The sequence below is a fragment of the Pelmatolapia mariae genome, linkage group LG2 (genome assembly GCF_036321145.2).
Source record: "Pelmatolapia mariae isolate MD_Pm_ZW linkage group LG2, Pm_UMD_F_2, whole genome shotgun sequence".
NCBI lineage: Eukaryota > Metazoa > Chordata > Actinopteri > Cichliformes > Cichlidae > Pelmatolapia > Pelmatolapia mariae.
In genome coordinates this window covers 3940639-3965000 of record NC_086228.1, presented here as the reverse complement: position 1 = coordinate 3965000, position 24362 = coordinate 3940639, and the positions used below count along the sequence as shown (strand labels likewise).

Here is a 24362-nt window from a genome sequence, read left to right as displayed (position 1 = left end):
TTTGCCAGAATCTCTTCGAGGCAGTCCGAAAGTCTTTTTCCATGGCCTCTCCGAACTCCTCCCACACCCGAGTTTTTGCTTCAGCCACTGACCGAGCCGCATTCCGCTTGGCCTGTCGATACCTGTCAGCTGCCTCCGGAGTCCCACAGGCTAACCAAGCCCGATAGGACTCTTCTTCAGCCTGGTGGCTCCCTTCACCTCTTGGTGTCCACCATTTGGTTTGGGGATTACCACCACAGCAGGCACCAACCACCTTGCGGCCGCAGCTCAATGCAGCAGCTTCGGCAATGGAGATGCTGAACATGGTCCATTCGGACTCAATGTCCCCAGTCTCCCTCGGAATGCTGTTGAAGCTCTGCCGGAGGTGTGCGTTGAAGATCTCGCGGACTGGGGCCTCTGCTAGACGTTCCCAGCACACCCTCACTACACGTTTAGGTGCACCGGGTCTGTCCAGCGTCCTCCCCTGCCACCTGATCCAACTCACCACCAGGTGGTGATCAGTTGACAGCTCAGCCCCTCTCTTTACCCGAGTGTCCAGAACATATGGTCGCAGGTCTGGTGATACGATTACAAAATCGACCTGCGGCCTACAGCGTCCTGGTGCCACGTGCACTTATGGACACTCTTATGTTCGAACAAGGTGTTCGTTTTGGCCAAACTGTGATTTGCACAGAAGTCCAATAACAAAACACCGCTCGGGTTCAGATCAGGGAGGCAGTTTCTCCCAATCACGCCCCTCCAGGTCTCGCTGTCGTTACCCACGTGAGCATTGTTGTCCTGCTGGGAGACTTCAGAGTCTCCAGGTGGAGCACCTTCCAGCACCCCACCCAGGGACTCTAAGAAGCCTGGGTACTCTGAACTGCCACTCGGCACATAAGCGCAGATGACAGTCAGGACCCGTTCCCATTATTTATATATATATATATTTTTTAATCATCCATCTATCTATCTATCTATCTATCTATCGAGAGATTATAACCACAGGTTTAGCCTAAGGACAAAAATCATTACAGTCTGGAAATTGTTAGTGCAAACTGCAAATCTAGACAAACTACAATCTTCTATGCACCCATCATGTTTGCAAATTTTTCACTTGAATAAATTTAAAAAGAGAAAACAAATGCAGCTACACAGGTAAAGATTTTGAGGCCAGAAGACTAAACAAGTAACAGTCTTTAAATACTGCTTAATCTGAGCAGATTTAACCCATGGCTGTGCCAAAAAACCAAACCAAAAAAAAACCAAACCAAAAAAACCACACCAACACAACCCCAAACAAAACCCTGTCACAACAATGGCAATAGATGCATGGTTCCAGTTTAGAGAATTTCCCGTTAACACACACACACACACGACAGATTCTTCCTCACAGCGTTTTTTTATTCGTTCAACATCTCACATTACAAATACTTCAAATGTATGCATACAGTTACAAACAGTTGGCAGCAAATGAATATATGACATTAGATCTTTGTTTTACTTCAGTACTACAAACCAACTATAAAAACTGACGTCTGTATTGTAGCGCAAATTAATCGAGAAAATATAAAAATTGGAACTTACATATAAATGTGAAATGACTTTAAAAAAAAAAAATCAAAATGATATCAGGTAAAAAAAAAAAAAAAAAAAAAAAAAAAAGAAGTTAATAAATATAACCTTCCCAGCATTTAATTAAAAACTATTGAAATTTTGCAATCAAGTAATACTAACAGACATAATCATTTTTTCCCATGTGAAAATGTGGAGCACAGATACAGCAATTAGAAAAACTAGACACGTCAACGAGTTGAACACATCACCCCAAAAAAAAAAAAAAAAAAAAAAAAAAAAAGCTGATCAAAATGATAGCAATTCATTTCAACTGAAAATATAGCAAATGGTAAATACATTATCGACCTAGTATATACAATGTTTTCAATCACAGTAGCATGGTTGTAGCAAAATATGTTAATAAGCACAAAACTAATGTTTAAAAATAAATTCAGGTATAAATTATTTTTTTTTTCCTTTTGCAGACATCAGCATGAACAATAGGAAACAAAGGTGTGTAAATGACTGCATGGTTTATATGGACTGAATGACTTACACTGCGGAGAACTGTTTCTGGAAAGAATAAGTATTGCACATAATGGCTCAAAGTTAACTTGCAACATTAAATCACATTCAGGTTATGTCCCAAAGCATGCCACATCACAAAGGGGGTCAAAGTGATCAAGTCTCCTCACCTATGTCCTACTGAGTGTCCTCTATGTTACAAAAAACAGACCTAAAGTGTTGTCACTGTGTAGATTGCATAAACATCACGTCTGTGTAAAGGAAGGCAGACTCCATCATGTAAAGAGAGGCTACAAGAGAGGCAATCTCAAAGAGAAATAAAGAAAGTCAAAGAGAGGAAAAAAAAGGAGATCTAGTGCATTACATTAGGTCCTGCATTATCACTAGTCATTTTATTTCTTATGCATGCCACGAATAAGTAGAACTCACAGGCAGTCCCAGAAAGAGGATCTAAATATTCAAACAGCTGATATCCACTCCGGTGATAGAAGGGAAGATTTCACATTGACCAAAGCCAAAACATTTACCCTAATGATAATCTTAGTGACTACACCTAGGAGCAAAATATCAGATTATATGCATTTTCAAGACTATCAAAATCAGTTTAGAAAGGTCTTGCCATGCCTTAGGATCCTGTAATGATGTTTATTAGGACAGAGGAGAATCCATATATGACTGGCTAATGATAGCTTTATATATTTTTTTTGTTGTTTTGTTTTTTTAAATCTACAGAATCACACCAATGCACCAGACAATTTTCAGATTTACCAGCACTTAAATATATAAAAGCTAATTGAAAATTATATTAATCTCATTCTTTTTTGTTAAATTAAGTTTACCATAAATGCAGATCTCTTAGTAACAAAGGTACAAAATTATTTTTCACCAAGTGAAAAAAATGAGGTATTGCAAAAGGAGTTCTCCCATCTGTGAAAAATGTGCCTAAAATGACTATTGAAAAAAATATTTAGAAAAGTAGTGCATAATAAATGTATATATGTTCATGACAAAATAATCAGCTATAAAACACTGTACAAAAATCAGCAGGCCATGTATAAAATAATATCTTTATCTCTGTGACAGCAAATTCTAGCTACTACCATATCCAACCACAACACTTGTGAGAGAAGCTCCAGTCACGGTAGAGCGTGCAGTGGTACACCATGAGGACAACTCAGGGAGACTGGACTGTGCATTCCCATTAGTTTGTACTACATTAGCATGTTAGCTTCCAGTGCTAATATCCCTGACAATATAAAGTGAGTAAATACTACTGCCAATACCTGAGCCCTGAGGGCTGTGTCTTTGTTAGCTGAAACTCACAAACCAAAACTCCAGCCATTCCTCCACTGTATGAGAACGTTATCCTGACTACCCTCAGATCAATGACTGTTTTAGGTGATGTGTTTAGGCCAATCTTTGGTTTGCCCTTTCTGGTTACAAAGTGTTGACTTTTAAACCAAGACCTGAAAACTCATGCTGACAATCTTAAACATGTGTACTGAACTGAGGGGGAGATTTTTATTTTTTTTTTCTTTTGTGACGTGGCCAAATGCTATACACTGAGCTGCTTGGAAAACTCAATCATCCATCCATCCGAAACAGAGTTCCACCACTGTTCACCTCAACCATTTACATTAAACCTTTGGTAAATTGTACAGTTGTTCTCTAATCCTGCAAGCAAAAAGTAAGAAAATGCACCCTTCCTAAACTCCCATAGTTAGTATACTGATTTAGGTGTGATGAACCTCACTTAAATTTTATGTTACTCTCATCAACAAATGTAAGCAGCTTTGCCAGCTAATATGAAAAAAAAAAAAAAAAAAGGAAAAGAATATAGTCAAGTCAACAAGAAACACAAATCCAAATCTAATGCATCCATATGCTCATGCACACTGAAAGTCAAAACATAAATGGGATTTCACTCTTCTTAGCATTTACTTTTTGTGGGCCCAAGTTTAAAAAAAATAAAAAAATAAAAATAAATTATCATTATTACCATTTTTTTTCTCAACTTAAAAGAAAAGTGCATTTATTTTTCATCAAAGCCCATACCCCGCCCTTAACTACCCCTTTCTCTCAGTCCCTCCCAGGTCTCTCGTCTCAGTTCCAGCGGAAGGAGATGTGTCGTGGTCGGTCCCCTCCTTCCTTCACCAGCGGCTTGTGGAACTCGCGGCCGGCCCGGGAGTGGATTGCTGCCCAGCAGTACTCACAGTAGTACTGCAGACAGGTCACATTGGCGCAGAAGAAAGGAGCAAACTTCCCCCCGCAGCGAGTGCCCTGGCACTCATCGCACAGCTGGTCATCCAGGACGTATGGCTTCACTTCCACCTGGGAAAAGAGAGAGAGTGTAAAATGTGGTTAAATGGAGTCTGAGAACGATTATAATTCATGCGACATGTCTGGTAAGTGGGAAATTTATATTTTGAAACATACCATCTACATTTTCAGGATATGAATATGGAACTAGAATCGGATCAACTCACCCGTTTATCAATCTCCCCGTGCTGCAGTTGAACAAATCGGGCACTAATGGCTGCAATGTAGCTTTGCTGATTGGAGAAGGCCACTCGCCCTGCCCCTTTTGGATACTTCAGTTCAGGATCTGTGTCGATCCCAGCATAACACACGCCCCCATACAGACGGTCCATGATCATGGCAAGCTCAACTGGAATAGCAGTGAAACTTAGAGTGATTTTAACAGTTTGAATCTCAGAAGCTTGATACATTTATTAGTCACTTCAAATGTATACCTGCACGCAGGGGACGAGGGACACCTCCTACAAAGATAGTCTTCCTTGGGTCCAATGGCTGAGAACCATCCATTACAAAGTCACTATCATTTAAATTCCAGGGCCGGATCTGGACCTACAAAATTTAAAATACATAATTTCCCCAGTGTCCTACTCGTTTCTGACCAAGATACATTTAGAACTGATAATTTTAAGGCCTTGGTGCTTATGTAATATGGATTATAACAGTCTGAATAGTCTTGTCAGTTGCGGCAGGGGCTTTTTACAAGAAGCCTCTTGTGTGCTGCATTTAGCATACAGCAGAATGAAAAACCATTTGTAATGAGGATAGACACAAAAAAAAAAAAAAAGCCCACTGCATCTACGCTGGAAGTGATTTGCTTGTTTCACAACTTTGAAGTTGCTGGCCGGTCACTTGCAGGCTTCACAGGCTCTTATTGCAGAGTTAACCCCTCTAATGTATTTACTATTGTTAATATTCTTCTTATATTCTTCAGTCTGGAAGTTGAGGAAAGATTGTTAGGTCCTGCATGTTTGGCATCGACACATGTGCGATCCACATGACTGCAAGTCACTTCTGGTGTGGATGCAGCTTTAATGCTAAAACTCACCGGTTTGTCTTTGATGGTGGGGCTGGAGACACACAGGTAAAGCTTGCCATCCTCCTGAATGCAGGCATCAATCAGGGCCTGAACAGAGCTCTCATCTTGAAACAGCAGGAATGCATATCCTGGAAATATTGGGCATTCGGAACAATGAGTGCTCACCAGAAAATAACAATTTTTAGTGTGAACGGCACAAAATATCAAATTAAACTTTTTTGACGCACCTTTCGGTGGAAAATAGGACTTGCTTTCTGCCTTATGGGGCCAGTCCACGAAAAGATGACCAAACCGACGGAAACTGGCAGTGATTTCATCTAGAAAACAAAAACCAAAAAAGAACAGTTAGTCAACAAGCACATCAGCAGACCTATTTAAAATGACACTGCATATCACTACCATGCCACAGGACGCCATTGATACAGTAGCTGAAATATAACTTGTAAATATATAACTTAAATCTAGAAATGCCATAAAACATGTGAAACCACACAAAAAAAAAAAGTTGTTTATATTTCATTATTGTAAAAACTGCAGTTAGTCAAGGACCCCCTTCAGGTTTAACATGACTCACCTTCATCTATGTCTGGGGGCAGCCCTCCAACAAACACCTTGCGCGAATATCGCTCCACACGTTCACCATTAAGGGATGCAAAGCAGTGGCCTGGACCGAGGCCAGCAAGCCCCTGGTCACCTGACTCATCATCTCCAAAAGAGCGCTCATCCTCCATGGGGAACAAAGACGAATGACCTAATCGAGAGAAGGATCTAATTAACACATTTTAACTTCCAATCAGAATTAATCCAAATAAGTTCAATCACAAGAAATAGAAAAAAGGGACGATTGCCACTTCTTATCCCACAATAAAATTAGGATTACTATTAATACTAGTTCTTGATGGATAGCCTGCAAAGGTGTAAACTCCCTGAAGAGGAAAAAAGGATCTCAAGCAGTGAAGACAGAATAATCAGTGATGCAGACAAAAATCAAGCAGACAAACAGAGTCAAAAACAAAGCAATCATGTCAGAGGCAACTGATGCTCTTTAAATCACATCAAAGAAATCAAAATGACAGACGTATGACATTAACAAGCTTTACCTCGTCTTCTCCCATAACTTCTTGCTGCATGTAAAACAAAACAAGACACTCTTAAATTGTTTTTAGAAAAACGTCACAGGATAAACACAAATATATAGAAAATTTCTATCAACCATTTACAATTAGTTGTGAAGGTCTGGACTCCAATTTTAAGAAACACATTTTTTTTATTTTTTTTATTTAATCTGCTATGCTGACTTCAGCTGAAGTATTGCATTTTTGTTTGCATATCATTTACATATCATTCAATGGTAGAGGTGAATGTCCGCCCTAGTGAAAGGAGCTGAAGTTTACTGAATGACAAACAAAAAAAACAAAAACAGGAGCGGCTTCATAAAACCGAGAGATGAAATGATTCCCAAATGGAGTAGGAATTCTATTAATTCCCTTCTTTCATGTCTAAATAGCTGAAATGATGAGGGGGTGTTCTTCATGTACAGGAAAAGGAAAATGACAGCATTTAGTAAAAAATTTAGAAAAGGCCACAAATGCAACTCACGTTGTCAGTACAAGTAAACTAAATGTGCATCTTGGTGCAATATACATTAAAATGAGGCCAAAAATGTGTGTTAAACCATTTTGTTTCACCTCTATGAATATGACCGCAGGAATATGATTTTGATTACAGAGAAGCCGAGAGAGATGGAAAAAAAATTAAGAGATGGAAAACATCATCATTAAAAATGGCATGTATGACTGTATAAAAGATCAAAGACGAGGTTCAAAAAAAGAAGATACGCGCATCCACGCTCTCAAATTAGCATTAACAGAACTGGCTGTGATGCAAAATGGCTCCCTTCTGACTGATGGTAACAAAAGGTAGATGTTTTATTAATAAGGGAGTTTGCGTCAAGATCAAACAAATGCCAGTGGAAAAATGCTGCATATGATTGGTTTCATAACTTAATAGAAGATAGGTAATGTTCTGCACTGAGAGACTGAAGACTGCGTTGGCCTCATTCACAGTGTACGTGGTTAGATTTTAATGCATGTTTGGGGAAAACCACCAAGGCATTTATGTGGCTTTGTAAAAATCAGATTTTACTTTGTGCCCTAGTGTTCATTTATGGTTATCTAATTCACTTAGTCTAAGCCGGTCTTCGTAGCCCACAATAACTGCGCAAGGGAATTACCAAAATGGCTGCCGGGGAGCCATGGAATTCTTTTGGTGTTGAAAGGTTGCAGTCAAATAGTCTTTTACTGGTTGGAATTTTCACAACTTTAAGGAAAGGTGCTGCTCCTAGAGTTTAACCCCCCCCCCCCAAAAAAATAAATAAATAAATGAATCTAAATAAATCATGAAACAATCTTTAACAAAAGAAAGAGATAATGCTCCGACGGTTCATGAAAACACCCGATCGGTATGACCGACGAGTAAAGTGGGCTTTGGTGTTGAGTCAGTTCTGCTTTGCTGCTTTTTAAGATCCAGCCAACTTTTGGGCAGGCTACAGCATCCAATTCTATAAAGCATGAGCTGGGGTAGTTTTAGTGGATAGAAAAATCATGAGCAACACCTGTAAATCAGTGTTAAATTTCTTGCAGCAGCTCCACCCACAGCCACAGCAAGCAGTGGTTCCACCTTTGACCCCAAATTATTTAAACTGGGTTTTTATACGTAGGGTGGACAACCTGCACGAAATGACACGGTGTCACATAAGGTGAAGCATCTTCAGATATGGGTTTTTGTAGGCCACCTTTTTTAGGAAGATTTTAGCTTCACGATAGAAAAACCACATTGACAACATTAAGGTTGCATAATTGCACGGCTAGTCTAAAGTGCACTCTGATTATCTTGGCACCGTGGTTGTCCTTAAGAATTTTCCTTCACATCCTTCCTTGACCTGATGTTTTCCCATTAAGGTTGTTGGAAAGTGTTCAGGGAAAGCTACATTAACTTTTTTGGGGGGTTTTGACTGTCTGACTGCAACCCAAGAATTGAAAATTATATAGGCATCCATATTGGAAAGGTCAATAATATCCAAATCTACTAATGCAACAGTTTGCCTGCAGTAAGCACAAATTTAATAAAGCTGAATAATATTTGTGGGTAGTGCCATTAACATCAAAGCACAATGCTGCAAGAGAAACATTCAAACATAACATGCATTTTGCTACTCAAGTCCTGCAGGGGATATGGAAAAAATTCCTACGTGTTGAATAAACACAGATTTCTGAATACATTTATTTACAGCCAGCAGTGAAAAAAATCTAACTGGGTCTCACTATTGTTAGTGTGGGAACCAACCTTTTAAGGAATCCTGCTCAGCCCTCATAATGTCAATCAGAGAGTTCTCCAGAGACTGCATACTGAAACCATCAAAGGACCGTGTTCTCTCCTGCTGAAAGGAGGGGAAAACAACAATTAGCTTCCTCACTTCCCAAAATCACCATCTAAAGCAGTATAAGCTGTGAGATACCCATGATGCTAATAAGTATTAAAAGTAGAAATAAAAATGCATTTTTCCCCTGTGGTGACATCCAGCACAGAGCACTAAACAGAAAATGGAGACAAAGTATGTTACAAAATCATCTGCATTCACTTGCAATGTGACATCTTTCCACTGAATCTGATAGTATCTGATAGGAAGATACACTGCATAAAATGAGCCGGTAAAAAAAATAAAATAAAATTAAAAAATTAAAAAAAAAAAAAAAAAAAAAAAAAAGCTACTTTCGGTTTTACCACATTACAATAAATACAAATTCTAACCAAAACTGAGGAGAATTGGATTCTTAAAAATTCCAAAAACAAAGAACATCTGTGAGCAACACACAACTGGTGATAAAGAATACATAAGTAAAAGTGTGTCACTTTATATAAAAGCATATCGAGTGTGTTTAAAGCTGCAGCAGAGCGTGAGACATCTCGAATCAGGACAGTAGGAAGCCCATGTGATCAACCAGATGATGAGACAGCTCTCTTTTAACCAAATGATCTAGATAAGATCTCAGTACACAATAAGTTTGAAGTCATCCGTTTAGCTGGCTTGCCTGTCACGTCTCCCGTTTTGCTCAATGGTTCATTTGTTACAGTTGAGCAAGTATGACAGGATCACATACTTAATTAGTCTGTTAAAAATACACAAAGCACATATACAGTCACAGTCCATATCTGTTCATTATTTCTCACAATACCTACTGAACTTACTTAATTTAGATATTGAGTAATTCCCTTAACAACAGCCTGTGTTTTATTTTAGCCTGTATGCCTACCTGGAAAGGATAAACACTGTCATTGCGGCTCATGCTGTCCTCCACCCAGCCCTTGTGGTTGATGCCAGAGCTATTTCTGGGGAACTTTTGCAAAGGAACCTGGAGAAAATGTTAATAATTGTATGACAAATCTCTTTTATATCAGCAAATGCAAATATCTACTATGAATATACACAGTATGAGATTAACCATGACAGCCCCGTCTACCTGATTGTTAGGGAAGGACTTCTTCAGTGGCGAAATAGAGTTCAGGCCTGTCATCCCGCCGCCGACACCCCGTCGGTAATCCCGAATCCCCTGTGTACCTCCCCAGCCACCATACCCACCTGGGCTCCACGAGGTGGATGTGGGAGTGGAGGGGCTCTGGTAGCTTCCCCAAGGGGAGGGAGGTTTGTTCTGGGTAGGAGCAAGGTGGGGTAGCTGTGTAAATGGTCCAGTGCGATGGGGATGTGGAGGGAAGGAAGGCTGGGGTTGATGAGGGCTAGCTGGGGAGCGCCTGTGCTGCTGTGGAACCCCTTGTCCCTGGGGATGGTAGTGCTGAGGGTGAGGTGTGGGAGGGTGATGCTGGGAGACTGGTCCAATCTGTGGGGAGAAACTACCTCCTGCTCCAAAGCCAGGGCCAGCATGGTGGGAGAAGTTGTGGAATAGCAAATGTGGTCCATTAGCATTGGAGCCAGCGGGACCAAAGAAACCTCCAACGTCTTCCCCAACCACAGGAGACTGGGTAGATGGGACAGCAGGAGACCAGTTGTTAAAGCTGGTCAGAGAAGATGAGGAAGAAGTGGATTGTGCACAGCTTGTACCCATTCCCAGGGTGTCCTGGTAGTCAAAGCCACTTAGCACCGGAGACTCCATCCTCAGCTTCTCCTTGCCAGCACTGCTCTCCAAAGTACCCTTCTCCAGGGAGCCGTCGTCAGGTAGAGCTCCCTCAAGCTCTCCTAAGCCTCCCCCGGCCTCCTGCTGGCCTGGAGACAGGGCCTGAGGCTGGGCCTGGACCTGAGATTTCTCCTGCATATCCTGGAGGTCCAAGGCCTTGGACTTTTCTGACTCCAGAATCTCATCTTGCATGTTAGTGTGCGGGGTTACAGCAGGGAACAGCCAAGCACTTCCCCCATTGGTGGAGCAGGTGTTGTTTACAAAGGAAGGGGGGCTGGGGGGGTTGGAAGGGTGGTGAGAGTGCTGGGGTTGCAGGTGAGGAGGGATCCTTACAGGGAAAGTAGATTTGTTGCCACTGCCGTTCTTCACCAGAACTCCAAACCCGTAGTCCCCCATTTAGGACACCCAGTAAATCTTAAGCTCACTTTTGGCTTACTCCGTCTTCTTTATCCTAAAATGTGGGAGAAAATGTATGACAAAATTTCAAAAGATTGTTAGAGTTGGCACCTAGAAAATAAGAAAAAACACACACACAGCCTTGCAAACGCAGTAGATGTGCTTGGGCTGCACCCTGCCTGGTCTTGTGATGCAATCAATGAGATTAAATCATTGACTCGCTTGGCTATGGGAGGCCTCAGATGAAATATAACACTAAAGCAGGAAGGCAACCACGGAAAAACAAGCGCAAGCAGCTAACAGTCTAAGCTTGTGAAGCTGACGTCTCCAAAAGGTCGTTACGCAGCTAGCAGCAAGCTAACAGCTGCTCCGCCACCTTCCATGTGCCCCATTAATCATGCAGTCACTTTTAAAGTACGTTTATGCATTGCAGGCTAACCACGAACGCTCAAGAGTCACGGTGACCAACACCACGAACACCTACCGAATAATCTCCCTTTTCCAAGCAATGACCTCCCCACAAGCAACCACTTAAATACAGGAAAATGTTGATGACGTCTCCAGTCTGTTCTGAATCTAGGGTAGTTCCCTTCACCGAGCCGCTAGGCTAGGATAATAGCCGATAACCGCAGAGACGTTGTAGCATACTGGCACAGCAGCCAGAAAGCAATAAACCAGTTCAGTCGCTGCAACGTCTCCTCGAATTTCCGTCAGCGTCAAAAACCTCAGAGTTTTTCGCGACGTGACATGTTGGAACCGGTGTGTGGCTCTTTAAACGACCTCGTCTGTTTCGTGTCCTGTATGTTCAATGTCACACAGCCTACCAATCCTTGTCATCATTTCTACATCCCGAAATACCGTGACGCAATTTCGACACCTACTCCAACGTAACGACAGACGTGTGTAAGCGTCGACATGTCGGGCATAGCTACCTTCAGTTCGGCGTCATGACCTTATCGTTTAGATGTTGCCATATTTTAGCGTTTTTTCCTTTTTCTGCATTTCCTATGCAGCCGGTGTAAATGGTCTCCACTCTCTTCTAGATGACAGCTGGACCAGTCGGGAGACACTTCCGTCTACAAGCCCTGCCCCCAGCTCCAACTGCTAGCCAGTGTGTGTCAGGATTTCCCTCCGTAGCCCCGCCTAAACAACCCTAGCTCTATTAGCTGATTGGCTAATTGCTACGAGTAACCACCCATCATATGCCTTCTCGATGAATGGCAGATACACCCAAGACGTTCTAGTCCCAAATAAGGATGTCTTGAAATTACTGGGAGGAGTTATTGTAGGGAAAAGTATTTTATATAAGGAAAATTATCTGTATATTTTTTTCTGTCTAAACCACAATTGAAGAGTAAAAAAAAAAGCATTTTAAAAATTTCAGTGACTTTTAGGCTTTTAGAGTAAAAAGCCAATGTTTGCAACCACCTTTTTCAAATGCAGATGAGATTATTTGGCTAAGCAAATGTTTGTAGTATTATATTGGTCCTGAAAAGCAGCGTACTTTGGTAGCAATAGATAGATAGTAGGGGGATTTTATTGATCTGCTACAATCCCTATCCACAGCATAGTCCCGCATAGCAATCTCGTTAAAATAAGCTGCTGCTATTTTCAGAATGTAATCGAGCTTGAGAGGTTCATTCATTTCACTTTGGCCAGTTGTCCTCTGATCATGCCATCATATCATACCTTCACTTACTAGATCACATTTTTACACAAGAATGTCATCTTCTACACCCATTATCCTCCTGCAAACCAAAAGTTTACATAGGTGTTTAATTCCCCTCTGGAGAAGCTGATTCATTAACAATGTAAATGGCCATTCAACGAGAGATGAAAGGTTGTCCTGTTCAAAAGGAGTGCACTTGCTTGCACAGCGTATACATTACTCTTGTGGTAGTAAAATTACTTTTGTTTAGGCTAAACCTACTCAAGAAAAACAGGGCTTGTTTTTTTAAGAACACGTGTGCTTACATTCATAACCTTAATGGTTTTTATAATAGTATCCAAACAAGCAGACATAACTACTCCATTTCACTTCCTTTCCAACCAGATTACAAGTTAATGTTTGCCCTTTCAGTGTGTCTTCTTAACAGTGTTCCTAAACCCCCAAGGCAGACCCACCCTTCATTTGTGAGTGCTAACAGTAGTGACACACATCACTTCTTCCCACCCATGTCCTGCAGGGCCTGTTGGGTTGGTTTAACAACACTGCAGTGTGTGTTGAGCTTTTGGAGTCAACACACAGAGAAAAAGAGAAAAATAACAGGCAGCTGATCCGAGTGTTACTAGTTCAGTATTATATTAATGTTATATTATTTGTGTGTTTTAATGTATGCTGCACATTTTGTGCAACCATCTGCTCCGCCATTGTGCCCATCAAGAGTTCAAGCAATATAAATGGTATCATTTTTCTGTCTGGAGAGCAACATGTTCTGTATTGACAGTATAAGAAGAGGTGGAGCCTTCAGCTATGAGGCACCTTTGATTTGGAACCAGTTCCCAGTTTGAGTTTTGGAGCCAGAAACCCTTTCTGCTTTCAAGTTTAGGCTTAGAGCTGTGTTATTTGGTAAACATTATAGTTAGGGCTCAGATGACCCTGGATTATCCCTTAGGTATGCTGGTATAACTCAGGCCTCATATGCTATTTCCACATTACTATTACATGCAGTTATCTTTGTGTCCTCTCTCGTTGGTCCTTGTCCTCTCTATCCTTTCTTTCCCTGGGACTTTTTCAGGTATTTCTGGCTCATTTCTGTCCTGGCCCGACCAGCCTGCTGAGTGTTTATTATTAAAGCGCGTATTTTCTTCAAAGTTAAGGCCAGCGACCACAATTTCTAAGACAAGTTATGCTGGAGTCTTTTTTGTTTGTTTGTTTTTTTCTCCACAGTGTCATCAAGTGGTTACTCATAAAGGATCACTGGATTTGTCTATAAATGTTTCAAGGTCTTTACTTTAACTGCCTCGAGATAACTGTTGTTCTGAATTACTGTTATATAAAAAAACTGACCTGAATTAAATTTAGGTAAAGTGAATTGCATCGAATTGAAAGTGTATTGAATTATTTCCAAATGAGAGTAGGCCTTGCTGCAGAGGTTTCATGTGTTTCATGCAGCTCAGAAAATAGATTGGCGTGTTTGATAGCTGTAGCACACACATAAAGGACATCTGTCTTTTTAAACCCAACAGTAGAAGGAGGTGGTGTGCACACTTTAACCCCAGATGGTTCTTAAATGATTCATCCATGAAACTTAGGCACCCAGTCATTTATTCATTAGTTCACATTGGAGCACACGGGGCAGACGTTCACAAAGCGCCTGGAACCAGCTTTCTCAGGTTTCGCAGCTCGGAGGCACATCCTCTCTCGCTTCTGTTCAGTCTTCTCTCAGATATGACTGTCGCTTCCATATTGACAGAGCTCAGTTGCCATACCAACCATGAAAGCTGGGAGATTTCTGGTCCAGTCAGCAGCCCATTGTTTGTCCAGGAGGTCATCCATCTCTGACTCGAAGCATGGTTGTAAAAAGCTTAGCGTGGCACTGCATAATCTCTCTCATGCTCTCTAATCCTGTTTGACGCCACACCGTACAGTTAATACTCGCAGAAATGTTTTATACGCCACATAAATATAAAATCAAAAGTAGGGAATATGTTCACTGTACATACTGATATGTGACAATGAAAGAAAAAACACAAACCCCCTTGATCCCTACTAACTTGATTTGGGTCCACTTGTCCCCTTAGAACAGGGCTGGGCAATTACTCTTCCCAAGGGGTCACATGAGAAACTGGGACTGTTTTGGAGGGCCGCACCAATAAGCTGAAATGCTCAATATAAATTATTTATAATCTTAGTGGTGTGGCCCTCCACAACAGTCCAAGTTTTCCATGTGGCTCCTTGGGAAAATGAATTTCCCTCCCCTGCCTTTGAAGAAATCCTCACTGCAAATCAGTTAAAAGAAATCCTTTGAATGACAGTCTTTATACTATGATGAAACATTGCTGTTATTACGGGAGTTATCGCTTCTGGAATCATTTTCTTTTAATCTGAATGATAAGAGGTTTCAACATATAGTTTGATAAGTATGAAGAAAATGGTGCAATGGCCTTTGGAGTCACAATTATGGACTGACACATTAGTCAGCATGCTCTACCATCAATATTATCACTGTCAAAAAACAAAGTGTGGAAACTGTCCACATCTTTCTTGGATAAGCAGTTAAGAAAATGGAAAAATAGAAAACTGGAAAAAATGGAAGTCTGGCAGAATCAATACCACAGTGCATTAGACCTGTTATTGAAACACATTGTGGCCCAGCATCTTACCTCTTGGGTGTGGTATGAACTACATATGAACATATGGAGAAGTTTAACATATAATATGCAATGATCTGAAGGTGACTCTTCTTTCTAAAGAAGGAACATTTGCGATGAAACCTATATTAAAAAACTAAAGACACATACCTATTTGAATAAAAAGTAAATAAAGTGCAAAAACAAGATACATCAGTGAGGTTGGTATCAGACATACACAAACTCATGATGGTGTAAATCCATGTTTTAAGTCAGAAATTAACTTAAAGCTAATGAAGAGGATAAAGCTGTATTCACATTCTTGACATTTAGACTCTAATCCGTGGCCTTATGACGACTTCTCGGTATGCTGCCGATGTCAAAGTAAAATGTAAACCTGGAAATATTTTGTCTTTATTTGTTTCATCTATAAAACAATTTGTAGTTTCTTTTCAGAATCTCAACTTTTAATAATCAATCACTTGCTTCCTCCAGTTAGTTTTGTGTCAATAAGCAGAGAGATGTTGCCACCCAGTGGTTAATCCCTATCACTACCAACTGAGAAATGCAGCACTGCACAGTGTGCAAAGCAGAATCACACAGAACTGCAGTGTCCATATCTGAATGAAGCCAAATGGTATAATATCACAGACATGCTGCTGCCTTTCTCCCCTGCCACACAGTAAGACAAATGGAAATATAGAATACAGGATTTGTGTGACTACCCCCTTTGTGTATGACCTACAAGTGACTTTAGAATGATTTTGAGCACCTGAATAACAGGTGAAAGTCTACCTTTCAAATCAGAGCACTGTCTAAATGTTTGGTGAGGCAATGTACACTGTTGGGCCTTCTCATAAAAACTGACACCCTAAACCCAGCCCCGGCATTGCATACAATCCAGAGCTGCTGACGTAAATGTTTGGGCCCTTTCAAAAGAGAGGATATTTCCAGTCCTTGAAACTTTACACAGCCCGTATTTCACTGTCAGAAAGGAGGCAGCAAGTCAAATGAGAATAGGGTGTCTTTTAACCTGTGGGTACACCTGAGACGTCAAGGCCTTCTCTGCTAACTTACTTAGAGCTGAGTAAATGGTTTGCCTCCGGTGTCTGTTTGCAGTTTTATGCAACTTTAACATTGATAAAAAGAAAGAAAATTGCCTTGAAGAACACAAAATGCAGACAGAAATATTTTAATGAACAAGGTCCATCTGACTTAAAGAGTCCAAAGATACTTCAAGGGTTATAAACCCAACATCACCCAAGTAAGTTACAAGTCTCTAGATGATGTCCTGTAGTTTGAAGAAGTGAAAGCAGAGACTTTGTGCTTAACAGAGGAAAACCTGTGATGTAGTGATGGAGCACTAAGAATACAGGAAACCTGGTTAGTTTTATTTTCCTCTGAACACATACAGGGCAAAAAAAGCCATTCAAGCCACTATAGTATTACAAAAAGCCATATCAAACCTAATGACAGAGCGCTTAACAGATTGTCACGTTACAAACATACAGTACATTCTCATAGGATTAGCTTATGTCTTATGCTGGGATGTCACAGGAATCCCAACTTCCACAAAAGAATAATAATAATGATAATAATAATAATAATAATGATTAAAAAAAAGCCTCAAAGTTGCACTTAAGATCGTGTCTAAATGAGTGGGAGAATGGGAGAATAAATCTATGTCTTTAGTATGTAGTAAAAGGAGAAAAAAAACTGTGAAAAAGCTTTAACTGAGCCACAAAATCTGAACATGTCTCATTTTTATTTTTGCACAAAGCACTCCACAGCATGTGGTGAAATGTGTTCATAAACTGCACTTCCACAACTGAAGCATGTGACTGGCCTGAAATGGTCAAAAATCTGCATGTCTGTGCCCTAGAGGAGTAAAAGAAGAGTCCTCGGAGAAGGAAAGACAGAGTGAATCATCACATTTAAGAAAGAAAGAAAGAAAGAAAGACATTGGGCTCGTCTCACTCCTTGCTCCACTCGTCTCTGCCTCTCTGTTTTGCTGGCTCTTGGCTGTGACCCAGAGGAATTCTCTGGTGGCCTCTGTAAATATAACATTTAGAATAACAGCGCCAGAGCCCCCGTGTGTGGACTTAACCCAGTTCCTGGGTCCTCGCTGTGTTGCTTGCGGTTCTAACGGGTAGAATAACAGGCCTTCATGTCTGACCTAGGTATGGGACCAGAGATGAATAAGGACTACTTTATAGGGGCCAGGAGATCCAGAGGGTTTCTGTCAAGCCTCTTTCCTACCCACTGGGACACCGAGGAAGGGCAGCACGGCTCGACCTGGTTCTGTGAGGATGCAGGCCTTTTTGGTGCCGTCGTCGAGAGGAAATCCAGGCTGCTTAAAGGAAACGGTCTCTGGCTAGAGGGTGACTACTGAGCTAATGTGGTCTTATTTCTCAAGCTGCACTGGTCAAACACAAACCGACAATAACCTGAAGTGCAAAATCCAAGACTTTGTGGCTCAACACCTTCGCAAAATAGCTTTAACATTAAAACCTCCCTCATGACACAGTATCATCGATTCAATTAAAATCACAGAGAAGCGGTCACGGTGGACATTAATGACTTTAGGCACGCTGATGTTTGTGATGGTTTTTTTTTTTTTTTTGGGGGGGGGGGACATTTGAAATCGAACATCCTCTTTGACGCTGATAGCTGACAGTCACGTGGGAAAAAGCACATTTGACAGCTCAGCTGCTGTTTGTGAACATGAGTGACAGCTCCTGAAACCAAACACACTGACACCGATCTGCAATGTCTCTGACACACAGTTTCCAGAGCTCTATTAACAATGAATGAGAGTGGTGTGATACTTGCATTTAAAGTAAGACACGTGAATAGAATATATCTAATACTCGTGAAGCATACAGATCCCCATTCACTGCTGCCCAGAGAGCGGTGACAGGGTGACATCGACGAAGCGTCTCTGCGCTCTTATTTCTAGCTTTGCGAGAGACTTATCGATACATACAAGTGTGAACTAACTGCTCATATTCGTAGCTTTACATTTGCATTCTCTTCCGAGTGGACTTACACTTTGAAGAATGCACACATTTAATGGCCGTCATGCACTACAATTCATATGTGCCAGAACTGGACTTAAATCCTGTACAATTTGTATTAATCATCAAGTATCTATAGTTATAATACATATCTCCACTTTGAAAACAGCAAATAGTGTATGTTACATATCTACAGACCTTTGTGTGATGGGTGCAATACTGTGAAGAGAATGACAGACAGCACACCATATACTATGTCACCTATAGTATATCAGTATTGCATATTGTAACTATATTTATACATGTTCATATAAATATAGATATTCTATGTACATATTGATATTTCAACTTTGCATAAAGAATAAAATAAATAATACAAATATAATCAAATCTTACAGTAAGTATGATTTGAGAAAATGCTATATTAGAGCCAAAATAGTCCTAACAGCTGAAATAGTCAACAATTGTTATTTATTTTTAAAATAATAATAATAATAATAATAATAATAATGATAATAATGATAATGTGGCCTACAGTCTGGCATGAGCTACACCATGATTACCCTGCACATTTACCATGTGGGACTGCTGGAATGACTAGAAAGGGTGGAATAAGGACAGGAAAAGTCGGGGCTTGTTTCCTTCAGCTCAGTCTATGGGAATTTGTGTGTGTGTGTGTGTGTGTGTGTGTGTGTGTGTGTGTGTGTGTGTGAATATGTGTGTGTTTGTAGTTGTGTGAAGGTGTACACAAGTCTGCAAGTGTGGCTTTTAAATGGTGTAGGAGGTCAAAAGTCCGTTTCCTGAGCTTTCACCTCCGGATGTCGGTGGCCTTGGGGTCTTCCTCCTCAGCCACCACTCCAGCTTCCGGACTATGACGGCGGGGTCCCTGGCTGCGGTTACGTGGGTGAGAGCTGAAGCCTGCCTTACCAGCTTTCTCCTTTTCACCTTGCCGCGGCAGGCGAGGGTGCTCCGGTTCAGGCTGTGAAGGCAAGAGCTGGCGGCGGTTTTCGACTGGGGTGCTGGCAGGAGACGGGGCCATTGAGGTGCAGAGGCTCAAGCTGTCGCAGAGGGCCCCCCAGTTCTGCTCACACTGTAGTCGGACGCTGCGTGTCAGCGCCTCCTTCACTTCCTCTCCACAACTCAGGAGAATATTCACCAGCTCTACATATGGACTGGGCAGAGAGAGACACATTAAGTTTGGAAGTACAATAAGCGTCTAGCAAATGGATAGACTTCACTGAGATGTATCTTTACAATCAACAGAAGAACAAATAAAAATATCCACGAAATCTTAATTTTTTAAAAAAAGATCTGAGATTAAAGAGAAGGGACGGCTTAGAGAAAATACCCATCTAAACCTGGTCCAGATCAGTCCCTTACCCTTTGGGGAACAGATCTTGGAAATGGATCATCTCCACCATGACGGCCACGTTCTCCTTAGCGGCAGAGCACAGGTTGTGTTTGATGTAGCACTCTCTCTGGAGCTGGAACACCATCTCCTTAATGGACACACACTTTCTGCTGATGCAGCTGAACTTGTGTCGCAGACCATGCGCCATACATTTCAAAGCATCCTTGATGAAGGACTTCCCCTATGTACACATAAAGACGGGTTCCCTTTAAGTTCCTAGAAAATGAGCTATAGAGCAAGCTCATGTGGTGTTCCTTCTCTCTTACATGTATATTAATTACACAGATAGCTTTGGCATTTTGTGGGTACCATACATCTATTTTAGTAGTTTTGGAGTGTATTTCTGGTTGTGTTCTATAAATGGTAACTACACTTTATTGACAAGGAAAATGGACATGTAATTCGGTAATCAGTAGTCAAATACCGCCATTCTTCTGCTGAAATCTTCTGCCAACAATGTAAGTTCCTAGTATGTGACCCTATAGGCATATTAACACCCCAGTCAAGCCTTGGGTTGGCAGGGCTTCAACCTCTGCTATGTATGAAAAGGGAGCTAACTGGGCTTCTAGCCAGCTGGCTCATGACGCTTAGTCCTAACTGTACACACATCACTCTGCTGAAAGGCATGTGAACTTGTCAAGAAAGGGAAAAAGAAATAGATGATTAGTTCAGGGCATGTATGATCGCACTTCTAAAAAGAAAACTGATGATTCAGAAGCAATGGACTAATAAAAAGGAAAGCTGCCTCTTGTTTCACCATTTTATTTTTTGCAAACAGACAGATTAGTTTAGTACCTGAGAGTCAAATTTGCCAGCATTGTGCAGGAACGTCATGCAGATTTCCTGTAGCCCTCGTATCTCGCAGGAGTTGTTCTCAAAGCACTCAAACACACCGCAGCCGACATCCCCTGCACTCACCAGGCAGTGCTGAATCTCAGCTGGAAACAGAGAACAGGTTAGAGGAGGGACCTTATCATCTGCTCTCAGCATAGAAAGCACGCAGACCGTTACAAGCGTGCTGGCAACGAAGACCATACAGCTTGGAGGCACAACTCCACTTCAGCACCGATTGCTGCACAAATCATAAAGCTGATGTGGCATATAACTATTTCCACAGATGCAGGCGGCTGTTCGTGTGCGTTCATGACCGAGAGTCTAATAGAGAGAGAAAGAATGTAGGGGAGGGTGTGTGCGGGGATGAGAGGAAGTCTAATTTCCCCAAGCTGAGGGGTTCCTGCAGAGGAACACTTGGTGACAGATATTACTGTGTCATTCTGCACCACAATCCATCTGCACTGCCTAGCATTGAGATAGGATGGTGCATTGCAGATACAGCCTTAACTACTTGTGGAGGAAACACAAGCAGCCATTTCAGTGTCCCCCCTAAATGTGCATCAACAAGTCTTGCACTCTTATATTTGCAGAGCCAATCAAGAGTGCATACTGAAAATGCAACAACAGTGATGCAAGCACAAAAAAGAGAACTTTTCACATTTACATCAAAGGCTTGTCTCTTTCCCCCGTTTTTTGTTTTAACTGCAGACATCAGATACAAGTATCAAAAAAACAAAAAAAGGGCAGAATCACATCACAAATCACAGTGGGACCCCGTTTCAATTTTAGATTAATGTGGCAAATGGCAAGTTACCTCGTGAGGCAACAGACCATTTACAGTTCAGTCTGGCTCTGACAACCGTTAACTGTTAACTTAAGTAATACATCATTAAACAGGTGATAAGTTTTGGAGCTGGTAACTGATGGGCGTGAGAACAGTTTTTGTCTCACAGTCGGAGTTGCGTCCCCGTTTGCAAGAAAAGGAGACTCCGTCTCGACCACAGCAAATAAAGGATTAAGTGTGACTTATTAGAAATCCCGCTTGTCAACAAAGAGCCTCTTTTTTCGTGGTAGTGGTGGTGGTGAGGCTGTGTGTGTGTGTGTTTGGAGGAGAGGGGCGGGGGGCTGCTACGGGGGTTTTGTAGGCACTGAGTTGAACTTTAGTGCGCAGGAAAAGTGAGCCGCTGTCAGCAGTGCTTGTTTTGGCATCACGGGAATGTGCTTGGATCGTACGAGCTTGGCCGCAGCTTGCATTGAATTACACAGTGGTGTTACCAGGGTCTCTGCAGAGAGAGAGAGACCTGCATTGGAGTTTGTCCCCATTTTTTTTCAGCGTGGAGGAAAGATAACAACTAGGCTCTAATATTTTGACACAGGTTCACATGGTCGGTCTCGACCAAGACTTGCGGTCTGTGAGGGTAAAAATCACCCAATGTAAAGTGCAAGTTCCAGGGAAAGAGCAGCAGTCCGAGAAGGTGATGGTGGTGGTGGTATTGGTGTTGGGGCTTTGTGTTAATTAGGTGAAGCATACTTCCCCTTTTTTATGGTATTTAATAAGCACTACTGCCTCAGAGGATTGGTTCAGTAAATTAACTCCAGCTTGCCTTCAGCGCAGACCAAGCACCGCACTAGTGCACTCATTACCGCTCTACTAACCTGCACACCTCACCCAGCGCTGATATCAGGAGACAGCCTACACAGCGCAGACATACATATTTACATGTATTTTTTAAGCAGCTAACCACTGAAATAAGCAGCTGTGGCACGCGCGCACACATTAACAAGCGCGCACGCACACCTAGATGCGCTGCCGTATACGTTGCCTATTACCTTGCGCCGTTCTATTAATAGTTTACTAACATACTGAATTTCTATCTGAGTATTTACAAAATATCGTCTTTCGCAGGTATCGAAAAACGTCTCTCGAGTGAAACGTCGGGATTTAAGTTAAAATAAATAAATAAATAAAACATTTTTTTAAAAACATCGGATTTGCCAAAACCGCCTGAACGTGCCTCCTGCATGGTTCAATTGTGCAGCCACGAGAAACACGTGTCCGGACAAACCCCACGATTCTTACCTCTATTGCCACTCATTTCTTACCTGTGTTCTGCAGGGAGAGGCGTCCTTTCTGGCTCGCAGGTTTCTCCGGGGGGGTGTCATAAATGTCAATATTATCCGTTCCCACTACTTGCTCCAGTACTGACAAAACCAGCAGCAGCAGCACGGCCAGTTTGACAAACATTGCGTCTCCGACAATGAGCTTCTATCCCCACTGCAAAGATCCGGCGAGTGCGAGTGTCTCTGCGTGGGTGAGGGTGCACCTTGGATCGACGGAGCTGCTGCTCGGTGGCTTATGGGGCAGCTGTTGGACTGAATGCACGAGCTGGAAGTGATGCTGCCTATATTTCTGAGAGCCCCGGGTGTCAATTTGGATGAAGGAGTTAAGCAGGTGTTGTCGGTCGGGGCTTTACAACCAATCAGAGACGCAGAAATCCACGTCCAAGGTTTTAGGGGAGTGTCCAGCGAAAAGTCCCCTTTTTGCCATAAAAACTGGCCCTCTAAGGCAATATTCATGAGTAAGCTGACTTGAATTCTACAATCAGTATAACCCTCAGACATCCAATATCCCAACCAGACGTTTAATAGTCTTTATCTAGTTGATTTGATCTAAGATAAGCTGCAGTTCCTGCTTTTTATTGCAGCAATGAAAAGTAAACAGAAAGTCTGCTTATGCCATGGAAACACTTACATAGGATACACACAGAGCAGTGGGAGATTCAAGACGCATTACGCTTACCAACATGCTGGAAAATGTAACATGTGTAATGTCCAAACACTGCAATAAAAAAGCAATCTGATGTCAGTGGATCTGCAGCTTACTACTCATTATTCCAAGGCAGCTTTTAAATTAAGCGCAGTGTCGACAACATGTGTGAGAACACTGCTTCCACAGAAGGTGGGTGCAAAGTTTGCTGTGACAGAAACGCTTAATGAAATTTAACTGCCTGGCAATTGCACACCAGCCTATTAATAATATACACTGATTTTAAGGTCAGATTATAATAACTTTTATGACTGACTGCTGACTGCTATAAATAGAATTCCTTAACTTTTTTTATGGGGAACTACATACAGAGAGCTCTGTTACACAATTCCCAGTTTAGTCTGTGACAATGAGTTCCTACTCACTACTACAGGGAGTGATCTAAGAATAGAGGACAAACACTGGCAAGGTTGCGCATTTGGAGACGCTTGAGGAATCTTTTTCAAGAGCAACACTTGAGGATGCCATGTGGAATGACTGCAAGCTCACTGCAGAAGGAACATTAAGTCTCCATATTCTGAATTTTTCCAATGACCTAATGGCGTTGCTGCTTTTCAGGTAAAGCCCTCTATAGGAGTCGGTAGAGTGATGCAAGCATCGGTGCATGGCTTGGGATGCCAGAGGGCTGCTACATGTGGAAAAAAGAAATGGCAACAACAGCAGGAAATGACCATCAAGGTGCAGCATGTGGGAAATGCACTTATATCTGAAGCCTCCAGGGGGCCCACTGATACTAATTGTCTTCCTTTTCATTTTTAATTACAGCACAGCACTAGGGCGACCATTCTGTAATGAACCCAGCTGTCTACACTCACACACAGGAGGATGAACACATTCACGTCCACAACCTGAGCAACTTTCCTCTTTGCCTAACGTGCAAGGAAAGGAGACCTCCTCAAACCACAGGCATTGGTTGACTATTAAAACCCAGAGGTGTGTAACAAACTAGGTTGGGGGTGGAAGGGTGGGTGGTAACGGCCCA

General features: G+C 41.8%; 2 protein-coding genes across 4 annotated transcripts; both read right to left on the bottom strand.

Annotated features, from left to right (window-relative positions):
* Window positions 1-1358: 1358 nt before the first annotated feature.
* LOC134639465 (cytoplasmic polyadenylation element-binding protein 4-like) lies at window positions 1359-12043 on the bottom strand. 3 transcript variants are annotated; one of them, XM_063490664.1, is made up of 11 exons: window positions 11931-12043; window positions 9934-11053; window positions 9727-9825; window positions 8759-8852; window positions 6514-6537; window positions 5988-6164; window positions 5641-5730; window positions 5423-5541; window positions 4812-4926; window positions 4545-4726; window positions 1359-4389 (listed from the first exon to the last, which is right to left on the bottom strand). In XM_063490664.1, the coding sequence occupies exons 2-11, from the start codon at window positions 10996-10998 to the stop codon at window positions 4162-4164; spliced, it is 2193 nt and encodes a 730-aa protein (XP_063346734.1). In that variant the 5' UTR covers window positions 10999-11053; window positions 11931-12043; the 3' UTR covers window positions 1359-4161. The 3 variants fall into 3 exon arrangements, with proteins under 3 accessions (XP_063346734.1, XP_063346752.1, XP_063346744.1); XM_063490682.1 differs by having other exon boundaries at window positions 8759-8849; XM_063490674.1 differs by lacking the exon at window positions 11931-12043 and adding an exon at window positions 11483-11792.
* A 4618-nt stretch (window positions 12044-16661) lies between these two features.
* stc2a (stanniocalcin 2a) lies at window positions 16662-22995 on the bottom strand. Its single transcript, XM_063490653.1, has 4 exons — window positions 22657-22995; window positions 20515-20657; window positions 19689-19900; window positions 16662-19480 (listed from the first exon to the last, which is right to left on the bottom strand). Exons 1-4 carry the CDS (start codon window positions 22796-22798, stop codon window positions 19117-19119), a joined length of 861 nt encoding a protein of 286 aa, XP_063346723.1. The 5' UTR covers window positions 22799-22995; the 3' UTR covers window positions 16662-19116.
* Between the last annotated feature and the right edge of the window lie 1367 nt (window positions 22996-24362).